The sequence below is a fragment of the Phytophthora cinnamomi genome (genome assembly GCF_018691715.1).
Source record: "Phytophthora cinnamomi strain GKB4 chromosome Unknown Contig23, whole genome shotgun sequence".
NCBI classification, from domain to species: Eukaryota; Oomycota; class Peronosporomycetes; order Peronosporales; family Peronosporaceae; genus Phytophthora; species Phytophthora cinnamomi.
Genome location: NW_027150956.1, coordinates 598,688 through 621,338, shown reverse-complemented (window position 1 = coordinate 621,338; position 22,651 = coordinate 598,688). Strand labels below are relative to the sequence as shown.

General features: G+C 56.6%; 2 protein-coding genes across 2 annotated transcripts; one reads left to right on the top strand and one right to left on the bottom strand.

Moving 5' to 3' along the window:
* Positions 1-9,304: 9,304 nt before the first annotated feature.
* On the top strand, positions 9,305-10,788 carry IUM83_05026 (hsp70-like protein; the record flags this gene model as incomplete). Its single annotated transcript, XM_067929134.1, has 4 exons — positions 9,305-9,452; positions 9,527-9,655; positions 9,713-10,405; positions 10,508-10,788. The coding sequence occupies 4 exons, from the start codon at positions 9,305-9,307 to the stop codon at positions 10,786-10,788; spliced, it is 1,251 nt and encodes a 416-aa protein (XP_067794820.1).
* Positions 10,789-10,949: 161 nt separating this feature from the next.
* Positions 10,950-12,257, bottom strand: IUM83_05025 (uncharacterized protein; the record flags this gene model as incomplete). Its single annotated transcript, XM_067929133.1, has 6 exons — positions 10,950-10,975; positions 11,060-11,315; positions 11,398-11,517; positions 11,605-11,856; positions 11,941-12,005; positions 12,083-12,257. 6 exons carry the CDS (start codon positions 12,255-12,257, stop codon positions 10,950-10,952), a joined length of 894 nt encoding a protein of 297 aa, XP_067794821.1.
* Positions 12,258-22,651: the final 10,394 nt, after the last annotated feature.

Genomic DNA, 22,651 nt, shown 5'->3' with positions numbered 1-22,651 from the left:
CGACACGCCAACGAACGCCGGGTCGGGTGGCTCGAACCCTGGCGGCGGCGGCGCTCCGTCAGCCGTCGCGCCGGCCGGAGCTGGAATAGCGGGAAGCAGCGCTGGCACGATGCGGCGTGCGGCGACAAACCCGAGCACGACGGTGACCTCGAGTACGGCGGCGACCTCGAGTACAGCGGCAACCTCGAGCACGGCAGCGACCTTGAGTACGGCGGCTACCACGGGCATGGCAACGAGCCCGAGCGCAGCAACCAACACGACGATGAGCAACTTGACGACGGGCGGCGGTGGCGACCAGGGAGGTGAAGACCCTGGGCGCGCACCACCGGTCACGGTCATGACACCAGTGACGAGGTACTGGGGATCCTGGGCGGACGACCAGCCCCAACCACGCCAGGTGATCGTGCGCGAGAAGGCCAGAGCACTGAAGCTCTCCAAGTTCAAAGGGCTGGACGACAGCATGTCGGTCACGATGTGGCTGAAGACGGTCCGCGCTGAGGTCCGTCGGCAGGCTTCGACGATGGGCGTAGAGTGGAGCGACGGGCAGCTCTATCACGAAGTAGCGTCACACCTTGATGGAGAGGCGAAGCCGTGGTTTGCCACCGTCATGGAGCCCGTGCCACCCAGCGAGGAAAACATCAACACCTTGGCGGGCATGCTGAGGGCCAAGTACCTGACCCAACACACGACCCCGGAGGTGGTTGACCTCTTGAACGCAAGACGACAGATGCGGGGCGAGCGCCTCGTGGAGTACGCGCATTCCTTGAGAGACATTGGGGAGTGCGGCGACGTCGGCGAGAGCTGGCTCGTGAACGTGTTCCTCAAGGGAATGAACAGCGTCGAAGGCGCGACGCACGTGCGAGGAAACCGGCCGCAGACACTTGACGAAGCTGTGCGGCTGGCGGTCCCCAACGTCGGAGAGTACGGAGAAGGGTACGGCGTCGGACTTGAGGCCGCGATGACGCGCTGGGACGACCGGGAGACCCAACGGGGGCGCGGACCCCTGGCGACGACCGGAGCGATGAGCAGCCAGGAGCAATCGGGACTTCGGGGCAACTTAACGAATGTGGCAACTGGGTACGCCCCATGTGGGGGTCGACACAGAAGCCACCTCGGTGCGATACCGAAGGCAGACCGGTATCGACGGGAGGAGCCAGTTTAACGGAATGATGGAAGGCAATTCCACCAGGATTTTCACTGGTACCTACAGGTAGGCAAGCCCGTGTGGGTGAAGGTTTGAATTTTCAAACAGCTGGCGGAGACCAGTCTAGAGCACGCGGGAAACGGCAAAGCGGCGATCAGCACGGAATACAGCCAGCGAAGGCCTTGAAGGTGGAAGCTAACTACGGCGACTCGGCAGGAGCGAGGAGCGCGACCAACCCAACGCTAGCGACGCGTGAGGGTCGGCTACGCAACCTGGACCGATACCAGGAACGCGTTGAAGCGCAGCGGGCGCCAGGAGGAAGCACACCGGCCGTTCACAGGCCAGGCGTCGACTGCTTCTACTGTGGGCGGAGCGGACACTACGCGCGAGAATGCGACCTGAAGCGGTCTGATCTGGCCGCTAGGGACGCAGACGCAAGGCAAGACGGCGGAGAAGACAACGAACCGACGACGGGAAACGGCCCGCGAGCGTAAGATCCCCGGCCTTACTGCTCGCATAACCTGATCCGGGAAGACTACGAGGATGAGGGGCGCCGCACACGCGAGGAAGGGTTCGCGATGCTGGCGTCCGAGGGCGGCAACGTGGGGCTGCCCGCAGAGTGAGAGAAGAGCACGACCGGGCAGTGGTGCGCGACAAGTGGCAGTGAGTGCCGCGTGGTGGTCTACGCTGGCGATGGCGAGACGTCCCGCGAGCGTACGCCACGCAGCAACGCAGCAGCGGAGGCTCTGGTGAGCGCCGCCGCGACGCGAGGCAAGTCCACGGTCCCAAGCACGACGACAAGCGAGGTGCCGACGACTGGGGATGGCGGAGCGCAAGCAAGGACGACACCGAGTGCGGCGGCAGCGACGGTGTTGGCAGTGACAACGCCAACGAAGGCGGGAGCGGCTGAGGCGACCGCCGGGCAAGTGACGAGAGCGACCGAAGCGAAGATGGTAACGGTGGCAACGGACGCCACACTGGTGACGATGGCGGTGGCTCCGACCACGGCGACGGTGGCAAGGAAGGCAGAGGCGCGGACGGAAGCATCTTGCGCTCGGGCAACGACGACGAAGACAGCGCGAAGGTCGTAATTGGGTGCCGCGGTCGCGGCAGCGGTGGTGTCGACTGGGGATGGGGCAGACCAGCTGGAGGGCGACACGCGAGTGGTGGTCGACACGCGTGACCTCCTCGAGGCTTGTGGGTACGCTCGCGAGGGTGTCCTGAGCAAGCAGGAACTTGACGTAGCAGTGACTGCACAGCTGCAGGTGGTGTGCAAGCTGTACGAAGGCGATAGGGCCTTCGCGACTCCCGGAGAAGGCGGCAACACGCAGCAGACGCGGGCAGTAGCGTCCACAATGCGCGAGGAAGGTGACTATGGAGACGCGCTACCTGCTCGAGTGGTGCTGGAACGAGAGCTACGGGCCCGTGACCAACCCAAGGCTAAGGTACTACTCGTGCAAGCGCGCGACCAACAACGAAGACTGGCAGCAGAGTCCGAAGCGTCCGGGTGGGCGCCCACAGGCGCTCAAATCGAGTGGAACACGTGCGGGCTCGACGAGAGCGTCGTGCCGAACGACAACGCTGTGAGGCCAGCGTCGACGCAGCTAAGGTTGACGCCGGCGCGGAAGTCAAGGCGGTGCTGGACGAGAAGATGCCGCTCACCGTCGGCGACAGCAGGTCGTTGGCGGAGGCGACGTCTCTGCAGCGTTACGGAGATACGAGAAGCTCGTGCGCAAAGCACGTGCCAAGGAGAAACGCCACCTGCGGGCGCTGATCGAGCAGGCAGATCATCTCGAAGGTGCGTACTACGCGCTCGACGCGCTTCACCGGCGCGGAAGCAGCCAAGACGCGGGAACAATGGACTACGATGCGGCAATGGCGGCGGGGTTCGAGCAGCCCCGCGTGACGAAGGTGTTGACGGCAGCGAAGCGACGCGGGCAACGGAAGAGTTACGCGTACACCAGCGGCAGCGTGTACGTACGCACGCACGAATGTCATGAAGATGGTCGGCGAGCAGCGGCCAATGCGGGTTGGACGACTGCGTGCCGTACGAGCCCCAGTTGTTGACTCATTGCCGACGACGAGCGTGGCAGTGAGGGGCGAGCAGAGAGAGATCAAGTTGGACACGGGGGCCCAGTTCAGCGTGGCGGGTGAGGACTGTCAGTCACTTGGCGAGCGCCTGCCGACGCTGCCACCCGTGGACTACGTCGAGGGCTTCACTGGGGTGGTCTCGAAGGTGCTGGGCGTATGGCGCTTTCGGTTCCGTACTCAGTACGACCAGAGCATGGTCGACGATGCACTGGTGGTGAAGGGTGCGACCTCGGAGTTCCTCCTCGGAGAAGATTGGATGCTACAGCAAGGAGTCAAAATCGACTTTGTCTCCTGCGAGATGAAGTGGTATGCGGACGACGTGCGGAAGGTGGTGTCATTCTGGTGCATGACCGACCAGCGTCAGGCACGTCCGGCGAAGGTACGAGTTGTGCGACGCGCACGAGTGCGCACGGCGACCTGCCACAACATCGAGTTGGCGGTGGCAGCCCCCGACGGTACTGAGGGCTCGTTAACGCCGAAGTCTCATGGAGAATCGCACATACTGCTGGGACCGACGCTGACGACGGCTCGCGGTGGTCGAATCATCGTACCAGTGATGAACTTGTACGGGAGGAGCGTCAAGTTGCCGACGAAGGAGAAGTTGGGGACGTGGACTCCCAGCAGCGACGAGATCACGGTACTTGCCGACGAAGGAGAGCTGTACCGTACCCGAGTACGTCAGTGGCTGGCCGAGTTGCAGGCCGACACCAGACCATTGAGCAACGAGGAGGACCTGAACATGGGAGACATGAGTAAGGAGGATTGTGAGCTGTTATTACAATTACTGCGCACCTACCCCAAGCTACTGGAGCCGAGAGAAGGCTGTCCCGCAGCAACGACGCTCGGCGTGGAGCACGAGATCCACACCGGTGCCGAAGCGCCGATCAAAGTTCGTGCTAGACGGCACGCACACGAAGAACAGCAGGTCATCGACGACACCGTGGACGAGATGCTGCGCGGCGGTGTGATCGAGGAGGGCAACGGGGCGTGGGGCTTCCCAGTGGTCCTGATGAAGAAGAAGGACGGGTCCGTGCACTTCTGCATAGACTACCGTCAGCTGAACGAAATCACGAAGAAGGACGTCTATCCTTTGCCGAGGATAGACGACACTCTGGACCACCTGCACGGTACCAAAAGGTTTACTACGCTGGACTTGCACTCAGGGTACTGGCAGGTACCCGTCGCAAAGAAGGATCGCGCCAAGGTCGGGTTCGTGACCTGACCGGGACTCTTTCGATTCATGCGAATGCCCTTCGGGCACGCAAATGCACCAGGAACGTTTCAGGGGATGATGGACGCCGTCCTCCGAGGTCTCACATGGCAGACATGTCTTGTGTACCTGGACGACGTCATCATCTTCACCAAGGGCGACGTGGCCCAGCACGTGGTGAGCTGGCCGCGGTGCTCGAGCGGTTAGCACGGGCGGGGCTGTCACTGAAAACAAAGAAGTGCATATTTGCGGCCGAGAGGTTGGAGTACCTCGACCATGAACTCGACGCCGATGGCGTGAGGCCAGTGGAGAGCAACGTCAGCAGTATGACGAACTTCCCCACGCCTCAAGATACAGACGCAGTGAGACGATTCGTGGCCATGGCTGGCTACTACAGACGCTTTGTACCGGAGTTCGTCAGCAGGGCGGCTCCTATGACGAAACTACTACGCAAAGGAGTAGTATGGAGGTGGGGCGAGTCGCAGCAGACCGCCTTTGACGACCTGAAGGTGGAGTTGAGCAAGCGGGCGATCTTGGCCTACCCCGACTTCTCGAGACCTTTCAGACTCGTCACCGACGCATCTGCTGTGGGGATCGGAGCGACTCTGACGCAGGACCAAGGCAAGGGGGAGCGGCCCATAGCGTACGCTTCGAAGGTGAACTCGGAGACGGTGGCCAGGTATGACATCTCTGAGCTGGAATGCGCGGCCGTAATCTGGACCGTGAAGCTGTTCAGGCCGTATTTGTATGGGCGGAGGTTCCATTTGGTCACGGACCACTCTGCTCTGAAGTGGTTGGTGACATCGACGACGCTGAACCCGAAGCTATATAGGTGGGTACTGCAACTTCAAGAGTACGACTTCGGTATAGAGCACAGGCCGGGCGCCGACAACGTAGTCGCCGACGCACTGTCGCGAGCGCCAACCAGCGTCGTGGCGGCTGTGAGGGCAACCAACGAGGCAGAAGAGCAAGAACGTGGCGGAGGAGAACGTCACGGAGCGAGGCAGCCACCTGGTGGCGAGAGTCTACGAGTAGCAGTAAAGCAGCAAGCCGCTGGTGAAGGACAGCAGAACGGCAACAGCCGACGCGGCAGTGAGAGCATTACAGTTAGGAGTGACGGTCAGCTGACGGACGCAGTGCTGCGTGAAGAGCAATGCCGTGACAGGACAGTGCAGAAGCTGAAGAAGAAGGGCAAGTACGGCGCGAGGCTGATTGTGGAAGTTGACGGCGTGGTGTGCATCAAGGATGGCGACGGCAGCAACCGAGCAGTGCTGCCCACGGCTCTGTGGGCTACTGTGCTGCGTGAGAACCATGACTTGGTGTACGCGTGTCATCTGCGTACGCCGCAGACACTTGCGAGAATCGCGACTAGCTACTGGTGGCCCGACATGAGGGTTCACGTACGACGTTGGGTGCAGTCTTGTCGAGGCTGCGGGTCGCGCAAAGCGAAGGCGAAGGAAGTGATTCCCCCGCTGCGGAGCCAAGGTGTGGGTGAACCAGGAGATCGGTGGGGGCTGGACGTAGCGGGTCCGCTGCCCGTTACGCCCCAGTGCAATCGGTATGTCATTGCGGCCGTCGACTACGCGACGCGGTAAGCCGTCGTGGCAGCGACGCCCTCGCACACAGCGAAGGACGTGGCCAGGCTCATGGTCGAGAAGTTGGTCTTCGTGTATGTGCCGATGCGGGGGATAGCGGTGGACGGCGCGCCAGAGCTGAACGGACAAATCGTGGAGGCGCTGGTGAATGAGTTGCAGGCCAAGCAGCTCACGCCAGTGCCGTATCGACCAGCGCTGCTGGGTCTAGTCGGAAGATTTCACCGCACGTGGAAAGACATGATGTCCCTATACGTGTCGGCGGCGCAGGACGACTTGGACCACTGGCTGCCATGCGCAGCATACGCATGCAACGGAGCGAGGCACACGAGCACGGGCTTCAGCCCAAACGAGCTAATGATGGGGCGCAAGCTACGCGCACCAAACGAACTACTGCGGACAAGGACAAACCGGGCGGCGAGGACCGGTGCCTTCGCCGAACAGTACAAGGCGCTGGTTGACCAGCTGACACGAGCTTCGGAGGTAGCGCGAGCGGCGCTCGCGAAGGACCAGTTGCGCAGACAGAAGTATTACAACAAGAGGGTGCGCGAGACCACGCGATTCGGCGTGGGAGTCTTCGTCAGTGTGCTGAGGCCACCACGAGGCAAGGGCATCACCAAGCTGGCCCACCAATGGGTGGGCCCTGCTAAGAACGTTCAGGACGCTGGCTACGACAACTGGGAAGTGGCCCGTGAGGACAACGGTGAGCGGCTGATCGTGCGCTGCAGCTTTCTCGTGTCGAGCCACTGCCCAAGTGGTTCACTCGGGTCATTCGCGGAACGCGTACTTCAGGAATTGCAGTCGGAGGAGAGCAGAGAGTCGGAAGAGGCAGAGGCGGGCGCCAACGCCAGCGAGAGAGGCGAAAGTGATATCCGACAAGAGATCCAGCCGACGGACAGCAGGACGGAGAACGGAGAACGGAACCACAGGTCCGGTGGATCAGAACCGACGGCGACCCGCCGACAAGAAGGCGTGGGGCCGGCAGCAGCGGAGTCGACAGCGACGGTGAAGAGACCGGTAGTGGTGAGACCGCCAGGAATAGCAATACGAGGGGGTAGTCAGCAACCACCTCCGGCTGGGAGAACGCAAGGAACAGCGAGTGAGACATCAACACCACTCCCGAAGAAGCGGTGGCGAGGGAAGACGAGCAATGACGAAGAGCAGCCGGCGCTGCAGAGACAACGACGTGAAGCAGCTGACGCCCACAAGATCGAGGACGATCTTGATGCCGGGGATGGCGTGTAGTAGGATGCCCTGTCACTGGGCTGCCGGACGTGTGCAGGAGCGGCTGGACGGAACGTGTGTCGAGATCGACTTGACGCGGTGACCGGTGTGGTGCACAGCGTGGAGTCGGGGACGGAGTTGTACGACAGCGAACGGTCAGTGGTCGGGGCGAGCCAGCTGACTACGGACACTAGTGACGGGAGTAGGTCGCAGTTGAAAATCGGCGGCCGCAGAAGATCGCCGGGAGGAGCGACGCGTGAGCAGTGAGGAGCGGTAAGTATCGGAGAAAGGAGGGGCGACGTGCGAGTCCTCGACGTGAGACCAGGAGGCCACGAGCACGGAGATGAGAGCGAAGAGGGAGAGGTCCAAGTAGGAGTAGGAAGGCGCCGTGTGATAGCTTAGGGTAGCTAGGCGACGGGGGAGTAGGCTAAGTGGGGGCAACGAGCGGCGGTCTGGCCGTTCGACCCTCAGTTGCGATTTATCACTGGCTAGTGGTGAGTCAAGACTAAAGGAATACACGAAGTTGCGTCGAAGCATAGGTTCCCGCGTGTGGTTCTGCGACTCGAGGGTAGTCGGCCAACGCCTGGAGTAACAACGAAGGTAGGCGAAAGTGGCGGACAGTGCATATGAGGGCGACGTACCAAGTAGGGTGGCCGGGACCGTGGAGAGAGACCACGGGGGCACGAGGTGCACTCCAGAACGCACCTTGGCCGTGAGAGGACGACGCCTCCGAGCACCATCAGCCGTGACGGGGCGTCACCTCGCCCGATTTGCATATCCGGTGGGAGCCGCCTGTGGCTTGCCGGGGCCCAGGTGTCTATGTAGCTCCCTCCCCGCCGTCCCTATTCCCGAGCCCCGCCGTGTCGTTGAAGGGTCGGCTGTCAGCCGTCTGGTCGTCGTAAGCCTCGCACTTGTTGGCAGTCGGCGTTGAACCGTTGACCTAGGTGTGAACGCGGCAACTCGTGTATACTCCTGCACCGGGGGCGTGTAATGAGAAGGGCGTTGGGCTTCGGGTCAAGCCCAGTAACCTACACCGTCCTATATAATTTGTTGGCAAATTCTGGAAATTTACGGCGTAAAAACTGAACATAATTTGCGGGTTGAAGAAATACTTAGCCTTTTCATACAAATATAAGATAAAGACCTGATCTCGGCACCGAAAACCTGACGGTTTTTATGAGTTGTATTGAGACCGTGTGTTGCAATGAACCCGTTGTTTACGGTACTTATACCGAATTTGGCGATGTTTCTACGCAGAGATGGCCCCCAAAGCAAAAATATATTGAGTATTGATTGGTCAAAAATAACACGAATTACATCAACACAACCGGAGGTAAATTCACCGTTTTCATCCCCACCTTCAGAAGGTGGAGACCGATACGGTAGCTGGAGATTTGGGTGCGAAGGTTAAAATGGACGAAGCGTCCGCTCTCGGGCGCACCACGTATCGTGCATGCTGCAATGCTTAGCAATCACCTTGCAGGTGACTTCTGTGTCATCCCCACAAGGGTGAAAAATAGGTTTTGTCTGGCTAGGCAGCTGACTGTGGTACAGCGTCAAGCAAGACCAATCTTCGTTGTACGAAAACATGACTGGTTACTTGCAACGATGTTTGTAGCGTGAGTAGAATCCAAATCACCCACTGTCAGCTACTACGGGTAAGTCAAGGGAGAAGGAGTGGGGGAGGGGGGTCATTGAGGCACCTGTTGCAACCTGCTCTGGCGCAGCGCCATGAGTAATACTGCACCCGCATGTCCACGAGCAGCACTCTGTGCGCGCACAACTCGGTAACGTGTGATTGGCTAATTTTGGCATTCACCTCCAGCAGTGTAGCAAACAAGCTGGAACTAGAGACGTGCTCTCACTTCATCTTCAGCTGCGCAGCAAACACGCTCTGGTAAAGTTACGCATGTATCTACTTTTGAAAAGTGAGTAATCCTAACAGTAAACACACCCAGTACGGTACCCGGTTTTAGTAATCCGCTTCAGCCAATCAGACTGCATAGTGGCAATTCGCTGACGTGGCAGACAATAGCAACTGCGATGACCACGTCGAGCGCTGCCCGCCGGCCTCCGGCCCCTGGAGCCTTCAGCAGCGTGAACGTCGGCTCACTTTTGCTGCTGCTGGGCGGCGCCTCTGCTGTAGTCGCGGCGTTACTCGCTCGCCAAGGCTTCACGGGCAGAGACCACGGTACCCCATTCAAAAAAAAAAACTGAATACATTACCAAAGTGCACTAACCGACTTGCATGTACTGTATGGTCAGTGGTGGGCATCGACCTGGGCACGACGTACTCGGTGGTCGCCATCTCCCAGAAGAACAACGTGACGGCAATTGCAGACGACCAGGGCCACGTCCTCGTGCCGTCCACTGTCGCATTCCTACCCAACGGAGGTTCGTGAAACTTTCAGTTATGGTGCTGTACTTGTATTCACGTGGTGGGTGGGGCAGGTGTGATTGTGGGGAGGGAAGCTCGAGCCCACCGCACGACGGACCCGCAGCATACCATCTTCAACGCCAAGCGGTTCATCGGTCGGAGCTACGAGGACGTTGTTGAGTCGGAGGTGGACTCGAATGGCGCCACGCCCTACGAGTTTGCAGTCAAGCCGGTGGTCGACAACGCCCACGACGGCGTGTGCTTTGCGCTAGATGTGTCTGGTCAGCAGCAGGAATGTGTCACCCCCGTGCAGATTGGAAGCGCCGTGGTGAGCCACCTCCGAAGCATGGCGCACCGCTTCGTTGGCCACGACCAGATCACCAAGGCGGTGATTGCTGTGCCCGTGGACTTCAACGCTCGACAGCGTGACGCTACAGTTGCGGCGTTTCGAGCTGCTGGTTTGGAGGTCTCGCGCGTGCTCGAAGAGCCGACAGCTGCGGCCATTGCGTACGGCCTGCATCAGGACCCGAACGTGAGCTTCATGCTGGTTTTTGATTTCGGAGGCGGCACGCTGGACGTATCACTGCTCTTTGCACGGAATGGAGCCATCAGCGTCCTTGATACGCTGGGAGATAACCATTTGGGAGGCGAGGATGTAGACGCGCAGCTCGCTGCGTGGTTGGTAAAGGAGTTCGAGGCAAAGATTGGCTCACCGATACCCTCTCGAGGGGCCGAGTTTGAGGTAAACGGCTTCGACGACGACGCAAGTGAGCCACCATGTACATTGGCGGGAGTCCGTCGCACCGCAGAGCTGCTGAAAAGGCGACTGACCGATGCTTCGACCGCGAGCGTTGCTTGTATCTGGAGAGAAGGCGAAAACCCGATCCGAGTTGAGGTGAGAACCTCGCGGGCACAGTTCGAGGAGCTATGCGGGTCACTGTTGGAACGCACAATGATTCCGGTGCGCGAAGTATTGGAAGCGAACAACATGGAGACTGAGGAGATCGATGCCGTGGTACTAGTGGGAGGGTCTTCGCGAATTCCGTGGGTGCGTCAGCGTCTCGCGGCGATGTTTCAAGGCCGAGCGCCGCTTTCAACTATCGATCCCGATCTAGCCGTGGCGTATGGGGCAGCGCGAACGTTGGATTAGACGGGAGTTAGAGACAGAAAATAGAGAATACGACAATTCATTCATGCGCACACCCTGCAATCCACGTCTGCGGTACTATCACCACCAGCAATCCAGTGTAGCTTCGTCGATCGAGATCAGCACATGTTAATCATCGTCTTTCACCCGTCCTTTTAACCTGTCTAGAGGGCGGTGATCGCGGTTTGAGCTGGCATCGATAGCAAATACAAAGCAACACGTTATATCGCGAAAATCCTCCCCGCAAACTGCAGTATACAACTATCTTCCTTACCGATCTCGGCGAGCTCGGGGGATGCATTCGCCGCGTAAAAGTCCTGAATGTAGTCAAGCGCGAACTTCTGCAGCCGCTCGTTGATCCCGTCGTCGTCATGGTCAGCGCGATAACCACGCTGCGCCGCGATCGACTTAGTGCAGGTCACCAGCGCCAAGTACGCGCGCAGGTTCTGCTTCTTGTTGAGCTCGATCGAGTGCGCGTAGTGCTTGCGCGCCGTCAGCAGGTTGTCCAGGCCTCCGATCGTCGAGTAGATCTGGTAATATAGTTCGTAGCGCAGCACCATCAAAAGTTTAGCGTACTCAAAACCTCTCCGTTTGTGAAAAGCTGCCACTTACGTCAGCCAAGCGACTGTGCGCGATGTCGTCCATGGGGTTCAGCAGCACCAGCTCCTCGTAGCAGAAAGCGCCGTAGTGGTACGCGCCCATGGACAGGTACGTCTCGCCCAGCTCCGTCCACTGCAGAAAAAAAGATTTAAATTAAAACAGTGTATCAGCATGGTAAAACCAACAACCCGTCACAACTACCACAGCGACAGCACGTACAGCCGCCTGGTCCGTGCCGAAGCTGCGCAGGAACTCGTTGAGCGCCGTGACCACGTCCGCCGTCTTCTTCTGCGCCTTGAGCACCGCGATCTTACGCTTGAGCACCAGCGCGTTGGCCGGGTTGGCCTCCAGCAGCTCGTCATACAGCGCCAGCGCCCTGGCGAACTCCCCGCGCTGCTCCAGCCGCATGCCCTCGAGCCTAGCGACGCGCGAACTGCCCGGAAACTTGGTCTGCAGCGCCTTGAGGCAGGTCTGTTTAAGTAACCGGAACGAACAGGTAAGACCCAAAAATCCGCAACTGTAAGATGATTTAAGCCGTTTTAACAGGTATTTTACCTCCGTCAACTCGTCGTCGTGCAGGTCCAGCGCCGCAATGAACGTCTGCTCATACACGCTCCACACTGCGTAAATATAACATCATAAAGGACGTTAAAACGGTTGAAACAGCAGTTGAAACGCTAGGTCCGGCGCCACGCACGCTCGTCGCCGACCCCCCAGCTGTGCTTGGTCACCAGCAGCTTCCCCACGCGCGCCACGGCGCGCGGCTCGCGCAGCCTCTCCTTGCGCACGTAGTGCAGCAGCTCCAGGCAGTGGTCGCGCGCGCCGCTGCGCTCCGCCGCCGCCAGCTTGCGCTCGAACTCCTGCTGGCCCATTTGCGCGTTTCAGTGTAAAAGCTCCCCCGAGATCGCTGCACGGCACAAATCCAATGTATTAATAAATAATAGCAGCAACAAGAATAAATAATTTCCGGGCTTCGGATTGGTCATAAAAGTTTTCGCAAAAAAAGAGGTGAGCTCGTCAGACGAGATTTTCAAGACGAGCCTCGTCTATCATGAAATTTGGGACACCGGCCTGTAGGTCGACAGGCAGCGGTGCTGACTGTAGGCAAGGCCAGATGAGGAAGTTCGTGGCCAACTGCGTCACGGTGGACTAGCACTCCCCCGCCATGTACCACTCGGACGTCGCAACGGACGCTCTAACTCGCAGCCGCGCGTTCGCGGCCGTCTTCGTGCTCGTTGACCCGCCCTAGAGCTACAGGTCGTTCGGGACATATTGTACTGCTAGGCCAGCCTACGGTGGACCGAGTGGACAACGGCAGCGCAGTCCGCTATAATATTCGCGGGGCTTCCGGTTCGTTGGTGACTTCTACTTGGGTAGGAGCAAATGTCTAATCAGGTCCATTATTCACCTTACCTTGTTCGGATCGACTCAAGATCACCCCCAAATTGTATCTGCGATGACCAATTCGTCACTCTATCTACCTTCGCTATGTTTTGCATTGCCGCCGCCGTTGAAGATAAATGTTTCTTGATAGACGTCACGGCCGAGCCAGAAAAATTCACCTCCTGAATCATGCAATCGGCGTTTTCAAGCTGGTGGTGCATCACTTCTCGGACAATACGACCCCCTGCTTATGAACGATGTCCCGCTTCGGGGATTCGTTTAGAGCAATGATGTGGTCATCGTCCCAGCACTCCAGGCTTTGGACGTCACCGGTCTCTCAAGTCTCGCTCCGCAACTGGTGAATGTGACCTCACCGACTTCTATCGAAATCGCATCGCACCCGAGCGGGTAGCTGTTTGTCGATGCCACATTAAATGCGACTGTGGTGGAGCTCGGCATCTCGGCGACGGCGTAATTAACGTTTGTGCTGGAACACCGACCTACTTTACCACTGTAGAAACGAATATCTACGGGTGCGCACCTGGGGTATCCGCTTCTCTCTGCTCAAACATGACTGTCTCGGATCTCCAGGAAAGGTAACAATTGATAACTACAAGAGCATTTTCAAGAAGGTGTTCATGAAGATCGACGAGGTGTCTGTGCAGTCCACTTTTTGAGTCGGTCTCCGACTTAGTCGCTACAGCACTGTCATGGCCGGCCTAGTGCGGATATACAATCGAAGGTGTTTCTCTGACCGTGTAGCAACGACAATACACTCCAGTTGTCCTCTATTCGTCGACAGGATGCTCACTGTCCCCACTCCCTAAACTCTATCCTGCTCTTATTGTTAACTAGCGCCTTACGAGGCCAAAGATAGCAGACATTGCATGCCATTCTGAGGATATCAGATGTTAGCATTTCATCCCGTCCCTGACGTGAATCTATACTCGCGGCTTGGCAAAGCCGCTCAATAGGCGTGAATGTCTACACCTTTGCTGTGATGTAGTCGAAGCTTGGGCTCGTAGAAGGCAAAGTGATATTGTCCGTACTCTCTTGTACTCTAGACTAGCTACCCACTTCATGGCCACTCCTTGTTGAATGCAATTGTTAGTTGACGGGTCGCCCCGTAAACTTCGTCCCGTAAGCCGTCCCGTAAGCTGTCCCGTAATACGTACCGCAACAAATATAAATTACGTGTTCCGTAATAAATTACGAAACCAGTAATATATAACGCAGTGCGTTACATTTGCCCGTCAAAGTTCGCGGTAGTGTAAAGCAACATCGTGTGAAGTAACTGAAGTAACTGCTATATTTAGAAAAAATACTGAAATTTGGATTTACTCCAAGGTGGATTTAGCACAGGGCAAATTGGTGGTGATTATTCGAACGGCAGCATGCCGAAGGAGCCGAAGCACGCGATCGCCGCTCGCGCTCGCGTCCTTGATGCTCACGGAGACGGTGGAGACTGGATGCTAGTAGCGCAACACAATGGTATTTTTCCTCCCACCACTGCGCGTAATATTGTCGAGCGGGGGATACCAGAGCTGAAGAAGAGAGGCGGGGCGCGTGCGTCCACCACCAAGTGCACGCCAACGATGGAGAGCGCGCTGGTAGACTACCTCGATGAGACCTTTCAGTATACGCTCTCGCAAATGCGTGATATGCTGTACCTTGACTTTGGCATCCTCGTCAGCACGTCGCTTATAAGCAAGAAGCTATGCAACAAGCTTTACACCGTGAAGCAGGTATGTACTGCTTCGATTGATGCTAAATGGGTTGCCCCGAACTAACTTGTGTTTATACATGTGGTGTAGGAAACATCTGTTTTGTGGAGCACCCAAATGGAACAGCGTACCAAATCCGCCTAAAAGCGGAATCGACGGTACTACTCGGCTCGATGGGTACACCGCACCAGACAGCCGAGTTCACCAGGTTAGCGCGATCCAGTAGGCCCGCCAACTCGGCTACGCGGACTAGAGAGTGCCAAGAGCGAAGGACTAACCCGCGGCGACCGGAGGAAGTGCACAGAGTTCACAGCCGAGTCCAGGAGGGAGCTGAGCCGAGACCACGGCAGGTTTCGGCCGCCGGACTCGGCTAGGGTGGTGTAGGAACACCAGATTTCGTGGAACAAGGTACCAAGACAGCCAGAAAAGCAGAATCGACGGTACTACTCGGCTGGATGGGTACAATGTGCCAGTCCGCCGAGCTCGCCGAGCTCACAGGCTTCTCGGACGCACTGCAGCCGACTGACGAGGATCCAAGACCACCGGAGAACAAGGACGGGTGGCGCCACGCAAGATGAAGATACGCGTACGGCAGTACGAGCGCGGGGAACACTAGGAGGCGCTCAGCCGAGTCCAATGCAAGTTTCAAGCCTCGAGCTCGGCTAAACAGGGTCGCCGGCCTCCCAGACGAAGCGGGGCACGGCCATAGGCTTCACAGGAGGACCAAGCGTGAGCCCGGCGAGCCCAGCAGCGCTCAGCCGAGTCGGTAAGATCTCTCCGTGGAGCTCGCCGGGTTATCCGGACAGCTTATCCGGCTCCGCCGAGTTCGAGGCGTTATAGCGAGGGTGAAGGGTTGGCCGAGCGAAACCACTCCATTTCACTTGATATTTGTATAGGACCTTAGGAATAGTGGAGGCATCCCCCCAGGAGACTAAGTCTTAAGAACAAACAGAGCAGAATTTTCTGGTCCCATAACACGTGCACACTTTCCGGTAAGTCCCTGCACGGGGTCGAATTATGCCAGCCGTCGGTACCCGAGAGGCAGAGCTTGTAGGGCACTCGACTGGCAGCGCCAAGAGACTACGTCGGCCCGGGTTGGCCGTGGGGTTATCGCCACGCGCGAAGGAAAAGTCTCGCTAACTCAGCGAGCCGGTACGCCGGACAGCCCGCGTGCCGTCACTCTTCAAGTCCGGTTGCTTCTGCCCCGGCGGCCTATAAAAGCGCTCGCGCGCCGCCCTTCATCCTTTGGTGGAGGGCACAGGAGTTTGTGAACGGAGTCCGCTAGCTCGGCGGATCTCCGGAAGAGTGGACCTCGGCTGGCAGGTGTCGGCGAGAGGCGAGACACCCGCTGTCCCGGTTGGGCCGAACCGCGAGGGGACTAGGCCAACAAGCGCCGACCTAACTCGGCGATTGTTGTGGTTTGTGCAGGAGATCCACATCTCACGATATTTGTGTGTTCTGCAGCACCACGTACATGTATTATGCTATACTGTACGCAGGAGAGAGTCGAACCAGAACCTTGTAATAACGCAGAGAACATTGAGAAGCGCAGAGTGTTTGGAAAAGCGCTTCTAAAACACGGGCGAGAAGGAGCCTTTATTGTGTACTACGACGAGACCAATTACAATCGTTATTGTAAACGGTCCCAGGGGCGGGCGCCAATCGGAGAGCGTGCTGTGGCGAAGCTTTCGCCTTCAAAAGGCGCTAACCTGCAGCTCCAGCGTGCTGTCTCGCCTGAGGTTGGGCTAGTGTATTACGAGAAAAGGCGTGGAAGCATCAAGATGGAGGTGAATGCTGGCTTTGTGGACTCCATCTATGATGCTGTCAAGCAGCACGACATGTACAAGGATCACTTCGTGTAAAAAAATATCGTGGTTGTCTTAGACAACGCACCGGCCCACAATCAGACCGAGAATCTCGTCCACGGTCGATGTGATCTGGTGCTGCTACGGCTGGGTCCCTACTCGCCAATGTGCAACCCCATTGAAGGTACGTAAACTTACGTTACATCTTATACTCTATGTGCTCTAATAGGCTTTGATTACCTACAATTGGCATGCTGCTTCAGCGTCTTGAAAGCACGCATTAAGGCTTACCTTGCGCTCAGCCATGAGGAGGTGATGAACGTTCCATACGGTCAGAAGACGCAGCTGTGAATGCAGCTACTCGAGAAGGCAGCCGAGCATGCGATGCCATGCATGGATCTCCGCCTGGTCAATAAAATGGCTCACCACTGCGCGCTGTCCGTGGCGGCCGCCATCCGCAGCGAGCCCATGGAGTACGGGACTTAGCTGTGGACTAAGTCCACTTTGGAGTACAAGCCAAAATTTTAGGTTATTTTTTTGAAAATTTAATGTCTAATTTTTGGCTCCCATTCCATATTGTTTTACACTACCGCGAACATGGACGGGCAAAGGTGTAGTAATGGTTTGCTTCAGCGCCTCATTAATACTTCGTCCTCAGCCCGTCAGCCCGTCTAGGACGCGAAGTATCACGCCAGTTTTAGTGTGGGATCGCTCTGGATGCTGGCAAATTTCCGCTTTCATCTATGAACTTCTACGACTAATGCCGTCCAAAAAATCTACCTTTACCCAAACGCCAAGGGTGGCGAGCCGTCCCGTGATGAAACTCGAGCAACTAAATTACTCGGAATGGCTTTACAAGGTTTGCGATATCCGTGAAGGTGGCGTCGCCTACCGTGCAGGCATGCGGGACGGAGACCTTGTCAACTACTACAGTGGTTACGACCAACCGGGCATCAAAAAGAGGCAGCACGACTGGAGCGACGATACGCTTGATAAATTGTCGGTGGAAGCACTCTCTGTGAACAAGCAAGTGGAACTGACAGAAGAGCAAAAGCAACATTTCGCCAGGCGCGCAAATACATTCAACAGAAAAAAGTGCGAAATGAACTGCTTCCATGAGGAGTTCATCGGCAAAGACTGGTAACTTAAAACGTGAAGAAAGTTGATCAAAGAACGGTCTTCCTTGATTCGTACGAAATGACATGATCGTGAGCGAGGACGACTAATTTGATGAGAGACTTCGTCGTCGGCAGTGCTTGCACTCGTGATCGAAAATTATGGCGCAGGATCTTTAGATTACTCGTAGGTTCAAAGTGTCCTGGATCGCTCGGAAGTGTCGACGGGCGATTTCCTAGGCGAACAGCAGAACCCCCTGTCAATCGATTTCGATAAGTGGCTGAAGCAGACCGTGGAGGATCTCGTGTATGTAACACGATTGCCAACACTGCAGCAAGAACAATCTGGCGACGGCATTCAGCGTGTTGTCGACGCAATCGCGCGGCTACCCAGAGAAGGCAGCTCAAGTGTGAATGTGGTGAGATCACGTGTGATGCTAGACGTCACATGCCTGCGTGAAAGTTATTAACTCTCTTATTAATACTATGTCCTGAACCTCTACGTAGGTTCTGGCTCGTGCTATCGGCGATGCTCGTCTCATTGAGCTCGTGATCCAGAAACCTCGAGGTCAAGACCTCGAAAACATCGCAAAGAATAAACGCATCGAAGCGAAAGATACGGCGGTCGAGTTCATTCTGTATCACACAAGCCATATCGGCCCATATTCAAAACCTTCATGGCATGAAGACCACCCTTTTGGCACCAGCACAAGCCAAAATCCATCCAGCGGTCGAGAACTCGAAGTCAATGAACTTTTATTAGCCCACACCAAGCAGGCTAAGGAGCACGTGAAGCTGGGTGCCTCACATTGAAAGGCAGATGTGATGGGTCCTGTTGAAATGAAATATGTTCAGGACGTCGAAACAGCCGAAATGCTCGACGTAATGATCAAACGTGTATTCGAGTTCAAGGTAAAGGCATTGGAGGGCAAGGCTGATAATCTGCGAGAAACCGAGGCGGAAGTAGGCTTTGAGCTGTTCCCTCGAGAATCCTTGCGTATTGAACGTGCTGACCTTCGCTCCGATGGACGTAGCTGATCAAGGTCAACGTGGAGAACTTGATAGCTGAAACTATGAGAAGCCTCGCAAAAACTCTGTCTGAACACGGGGAAACTCTCCGCGTGGCACTTCTGTTTGGTTACCTCCCAAATGGGTCGTATATGGAACTGATCGGTATTATGATCCGACGGATGTCGCACCGATGATCGGGTGTGGGATCGGGAAACTAGGGATGGAGAGTGGCGCAGGGCAGGCAGTGTTGGGTGCTGAATCAGTCGGGAAGTTGCGTCAAAGGGCTCACGTGACATGGTGGAAGGCGCTAGAGCAATCAAGAAGGACAAGCGAGCGGAAGCCGTGGTGCTGGATGGCGAGGGTACCCCTCGAGCTATGAACGTAGCAGAAGTGCCTGATGATGGCGACGGGCAGGCAGCCCGGCCAGCTGAACTCACGGGCAGCAACGCCCCGAGACGTGCTGAGCGTACGACGTGTTTCTTGAAGGGGTACAAGTACACTCGCGCTTGGGCTTCTTCGCGGAAGATAGTTGGTTGGTGTTCTAAGTATCGAGTGAGCTGCTGTGACAAAATGGAGTTTACGATTGCATCAATGGGCTACTCGTGCGTCCGGGCGCATACATGCAGCGAGACAGTCATAGCTAGCTCCGGCGCCAATGTAGAAGCTGAAATGAAAGCCCAAACTGACCTCTTAGCGATTGAGCATGTTGCATGGCCTGTGCGTCGTGTCTGGGAGGAGCATCAGCGCCGCTACTACTCAGCAGACACTCCTGATGTCGTGTGTGGCCTGTCGGAGCAGCAAGTGATACGTCACACTATAGATATTGTTCGGTAGCTACTAGCACGTTCCTATAATGCAACAACTTCCCTAATACACACTTGCTTCACCGTCAAATCGATCAGTTCACATGCCTGATCCGCATTCCTGATCGTGAAACAAGGTCAGATCGGTATACGAACCAAAATAAATTCCTCCTTCTGTTTTTCGTCACGTCCGGATGAAGACAATGAAGGAAGGCATCAACGTATTGATTGACCCAGCAACTGAGAATATCGAGTGATACGTATGAGTCTAACGAGGACAGCAGCATAAACGACAAGCCTCGGGAGAAAACAGCGCTGCAAAAAGACAGTCAAGATACACTCGAAAAGGTGATGGTATCTCAAGGAGAAATCCTGGAGATCAAAGGCGAAAGCTCGATACGTGATTGGCTAACTTCTGGACCTTTTCGACATAACAACTTCTCACCTTCTCTAGCTATTAATATGGTACAGTAGGTGGAGACTAATCTCCAGGTAATATCTTGCAATCTCCACATGGAAATGACGCGACCACCCCAAGGAGGTACAGTGCGACCCCCCGTTTTCGCGGCTGCTGACCTCTAATAAACTGTTAGAAATGATACTCCGCACATTCGGAGGCACTCGGATGATAGCTTTTGGGATAGGACTGGATTGCGCAAGTGGCGTGCACATCTCCGTTTTCAAAGGTTTTCCCTGTATCAAGGGAGGGATGACACGTTCTCCGAGATTGACTTAAACTCGGGTGCATAGACCTTTTCATACCCCTGCCCTCATTAAACATTTCTGTGTGTCGAACAAATGTTGTGTCGCCCTTCCTGGTACACTACGCTGACACTATCTCAGAAACACGAACTTAGTCTTAACCCAACATGACTGTGGATCTCTTCTCTGCAATGAAGTTTTGCTCTGATGCTCTGAAGGCTTTAAAAAGATCTCCGATGAAACTATTCGCAACTGCTGGTGCCGCACAGGCTTCATTTATAAGGCCCGGATTAAGTGAAATATAGTATCAAATAGCAAATCATTTTATTGTCCATGGCATAGTTTATTACCCTCTCGTTTCTTTTATGGTCCACCCTCCGCGAAAACGGGGGGTCGCACTGTACATGTACAGTGTGTTTCGTGAATACTGTACACACTTGTTTTCCCCAGTCTTTTGCTGAGATACATGTGCAAATTGCACAGTGCAGTTCCTACGGTAGCCAGTTCCATCCCAGCACTGCCCTGCTTCCTACTGTTATCAAAGGATAGGATAGCCGCTCTACGGTACTATTATACCATAAATAGTAGCACCAAGATTTTGCTGATGATTGATGCTAACCTAGTGGTGGTGGCGTGAACCCAGATATATTTTTGAGGCATTGCTGTCGGGAGTTTCATCTTGACAAGAAGAGCGATTTAAAGGTTGCGGAGCTGACTCTCACCTAAAATGAAAGATCGTCTAACGCCGGATGGTCTTAATTAACAATTGCGATGTTAGCACTTAGTGAGTTGTTTGTAGAGGAATTTCTATAATTCAGTAGAAAACTACTGTTTTGTTTCCCAGCCAGTGCGGACAAATGCAGTACTGACCCAGTAGTTACTAAGTTCGTTCATCAAAGCAAATGTACTTAGCCGTATAAGTTCGCTCATCAAAGTGTAGTAGGTTGGCTCGTCGCGTAGCGCAAGGCCACGAACGAGCACTGCCAGACGATCGCGTGGCGGTGATCGACTTGACGTGAGGCGAGTACGGTGGACAAGTGGCCAAGTCGGGCCGTAGTGTGGGACAAGATACGGGTGGTGACGAGGGCGAGCCAGTGGGCTAGTGCCACCAGCCATCGACGGGCGTTGAGCAAGCAGTGGAAGGTTGAAGTGGCGACAGCGACGGTAGAAGATCGCAGGCGTGGGGCGACACGCCGAAGGACAAGGGCGAAGAGTATGCAAGCGAGGCGAGGCGAGATCAAGAGCAGGAACGTGAGGCTGTGAGGCCTTGAAGTACCGGTGAGGGAGAGGTCCAGTAGGCTAGGAAGGCGCCCGTGCAGTAGGAGTATAGGTAGATCGACGGGAAGTAGGAGGGCAGCGAGCGGCGGTCGGCCGGCTCGACCCTCAGTTGCGATTTTCACTGGTTAGTGGAGGATCAAGACTAATATACACGAGTTGCGCCGACGCAGGGTTACGGTCGAGACAGGTGAGCAGAGGCAGGCTCGTGCACAGATGAGGGCAGTGTTCGAATAGGGCGGCGGGACCGTGGAGAGAGACCACGGGGCTGTGGTAGTTGGAGCTCCTCGGCCGAGGGACGACAGGGCTCGCATGTGCCAGTGTGCGAAGGGCTCTGCTGTCCGGTGCATATAACCGGGTTTACGAGCAGGAAGCGGCTAGTGGGGCCACCCGACCACTAGTGCTGATAATGCTTCCTCCCAGCCATCCCTATCCTAGCCATGCGTGCAGGCCAGTAAAGTCTGGTCGACACTGAACGGCCTCGCACTGGTAGACTCCCCTGCTAGCCGTGGCGCTCCCAACCGCTGAGGTGGTCAACTTGTGTTAACTATCTACCTACGCCGTGGTGTAACGAGAAGGTCACACGGGTTGGAGATAACGACATGGTGGTCATACAGGGGCCTACCGGGCAGTATCACGAAGTGGTGCTGGCGGCTTGGCATCCGTGGGGATAGCCGCAGTCGAGAGAGAAGGGAGAAACGAAGAGAAAGAGGAAGAGAGGAGAGAGGAGATGAGCGATGAGACTAATGAGTTTGGTATTACGTTAACAGATTACGAGAGACGAAATGACGGTGGTCGGAGGACAACTGGCACGTGATGAACGCGCTCAACGGCGAGCAGCGTCAGCGGAGCGAGCGGCAACGGAAGCGGCGAAACAGCAGCAGCTTCAGCACCAACCGACAACGGTCACGACCTTGGAGACGGAGGACGGTGCCACGGTGACGCTGAGCACGGAGGAGATACGCCGCGCATCTGGCGACACGCCGATGGCAGCAGGCGGAACGGGGCAAGGCGACCTCGGCACGAGTCGAGGCGGTGACGTTCTGACAGGACACGGCGACGAAGTGGGCAGCGGCAGCTGGACGGTGACGGACGGTGACGGCGCGCAGCCGAGAAGCGGCCGCGGAAACGACGGCGGTAGCGGGCAACAGGCCAGCGCGAACTTGGACACGACGACGGACGGGGACGCAGTGGACTTGACGGGGAATGGTGGCAGCGGCGGTGCCGGAACGGGGCGTACGCCACCACCACCTCCTCCTCCCCAACCGCACGAAGGAGCAATGGCAGCTCGTGGGCGTGGTCCGGTGCAGGGGAACGCTCCTCAGCGACCGATCATCGTTCGCGAGAAAGCCAAAGCGTTGAAGTTGAAGAAGTTCAAGGGCTTGGACGACACGATGCCGGTGACGATGTGGCTCAAGACTGTGCGCGCGGAGGTCAGGCGCCAGGCA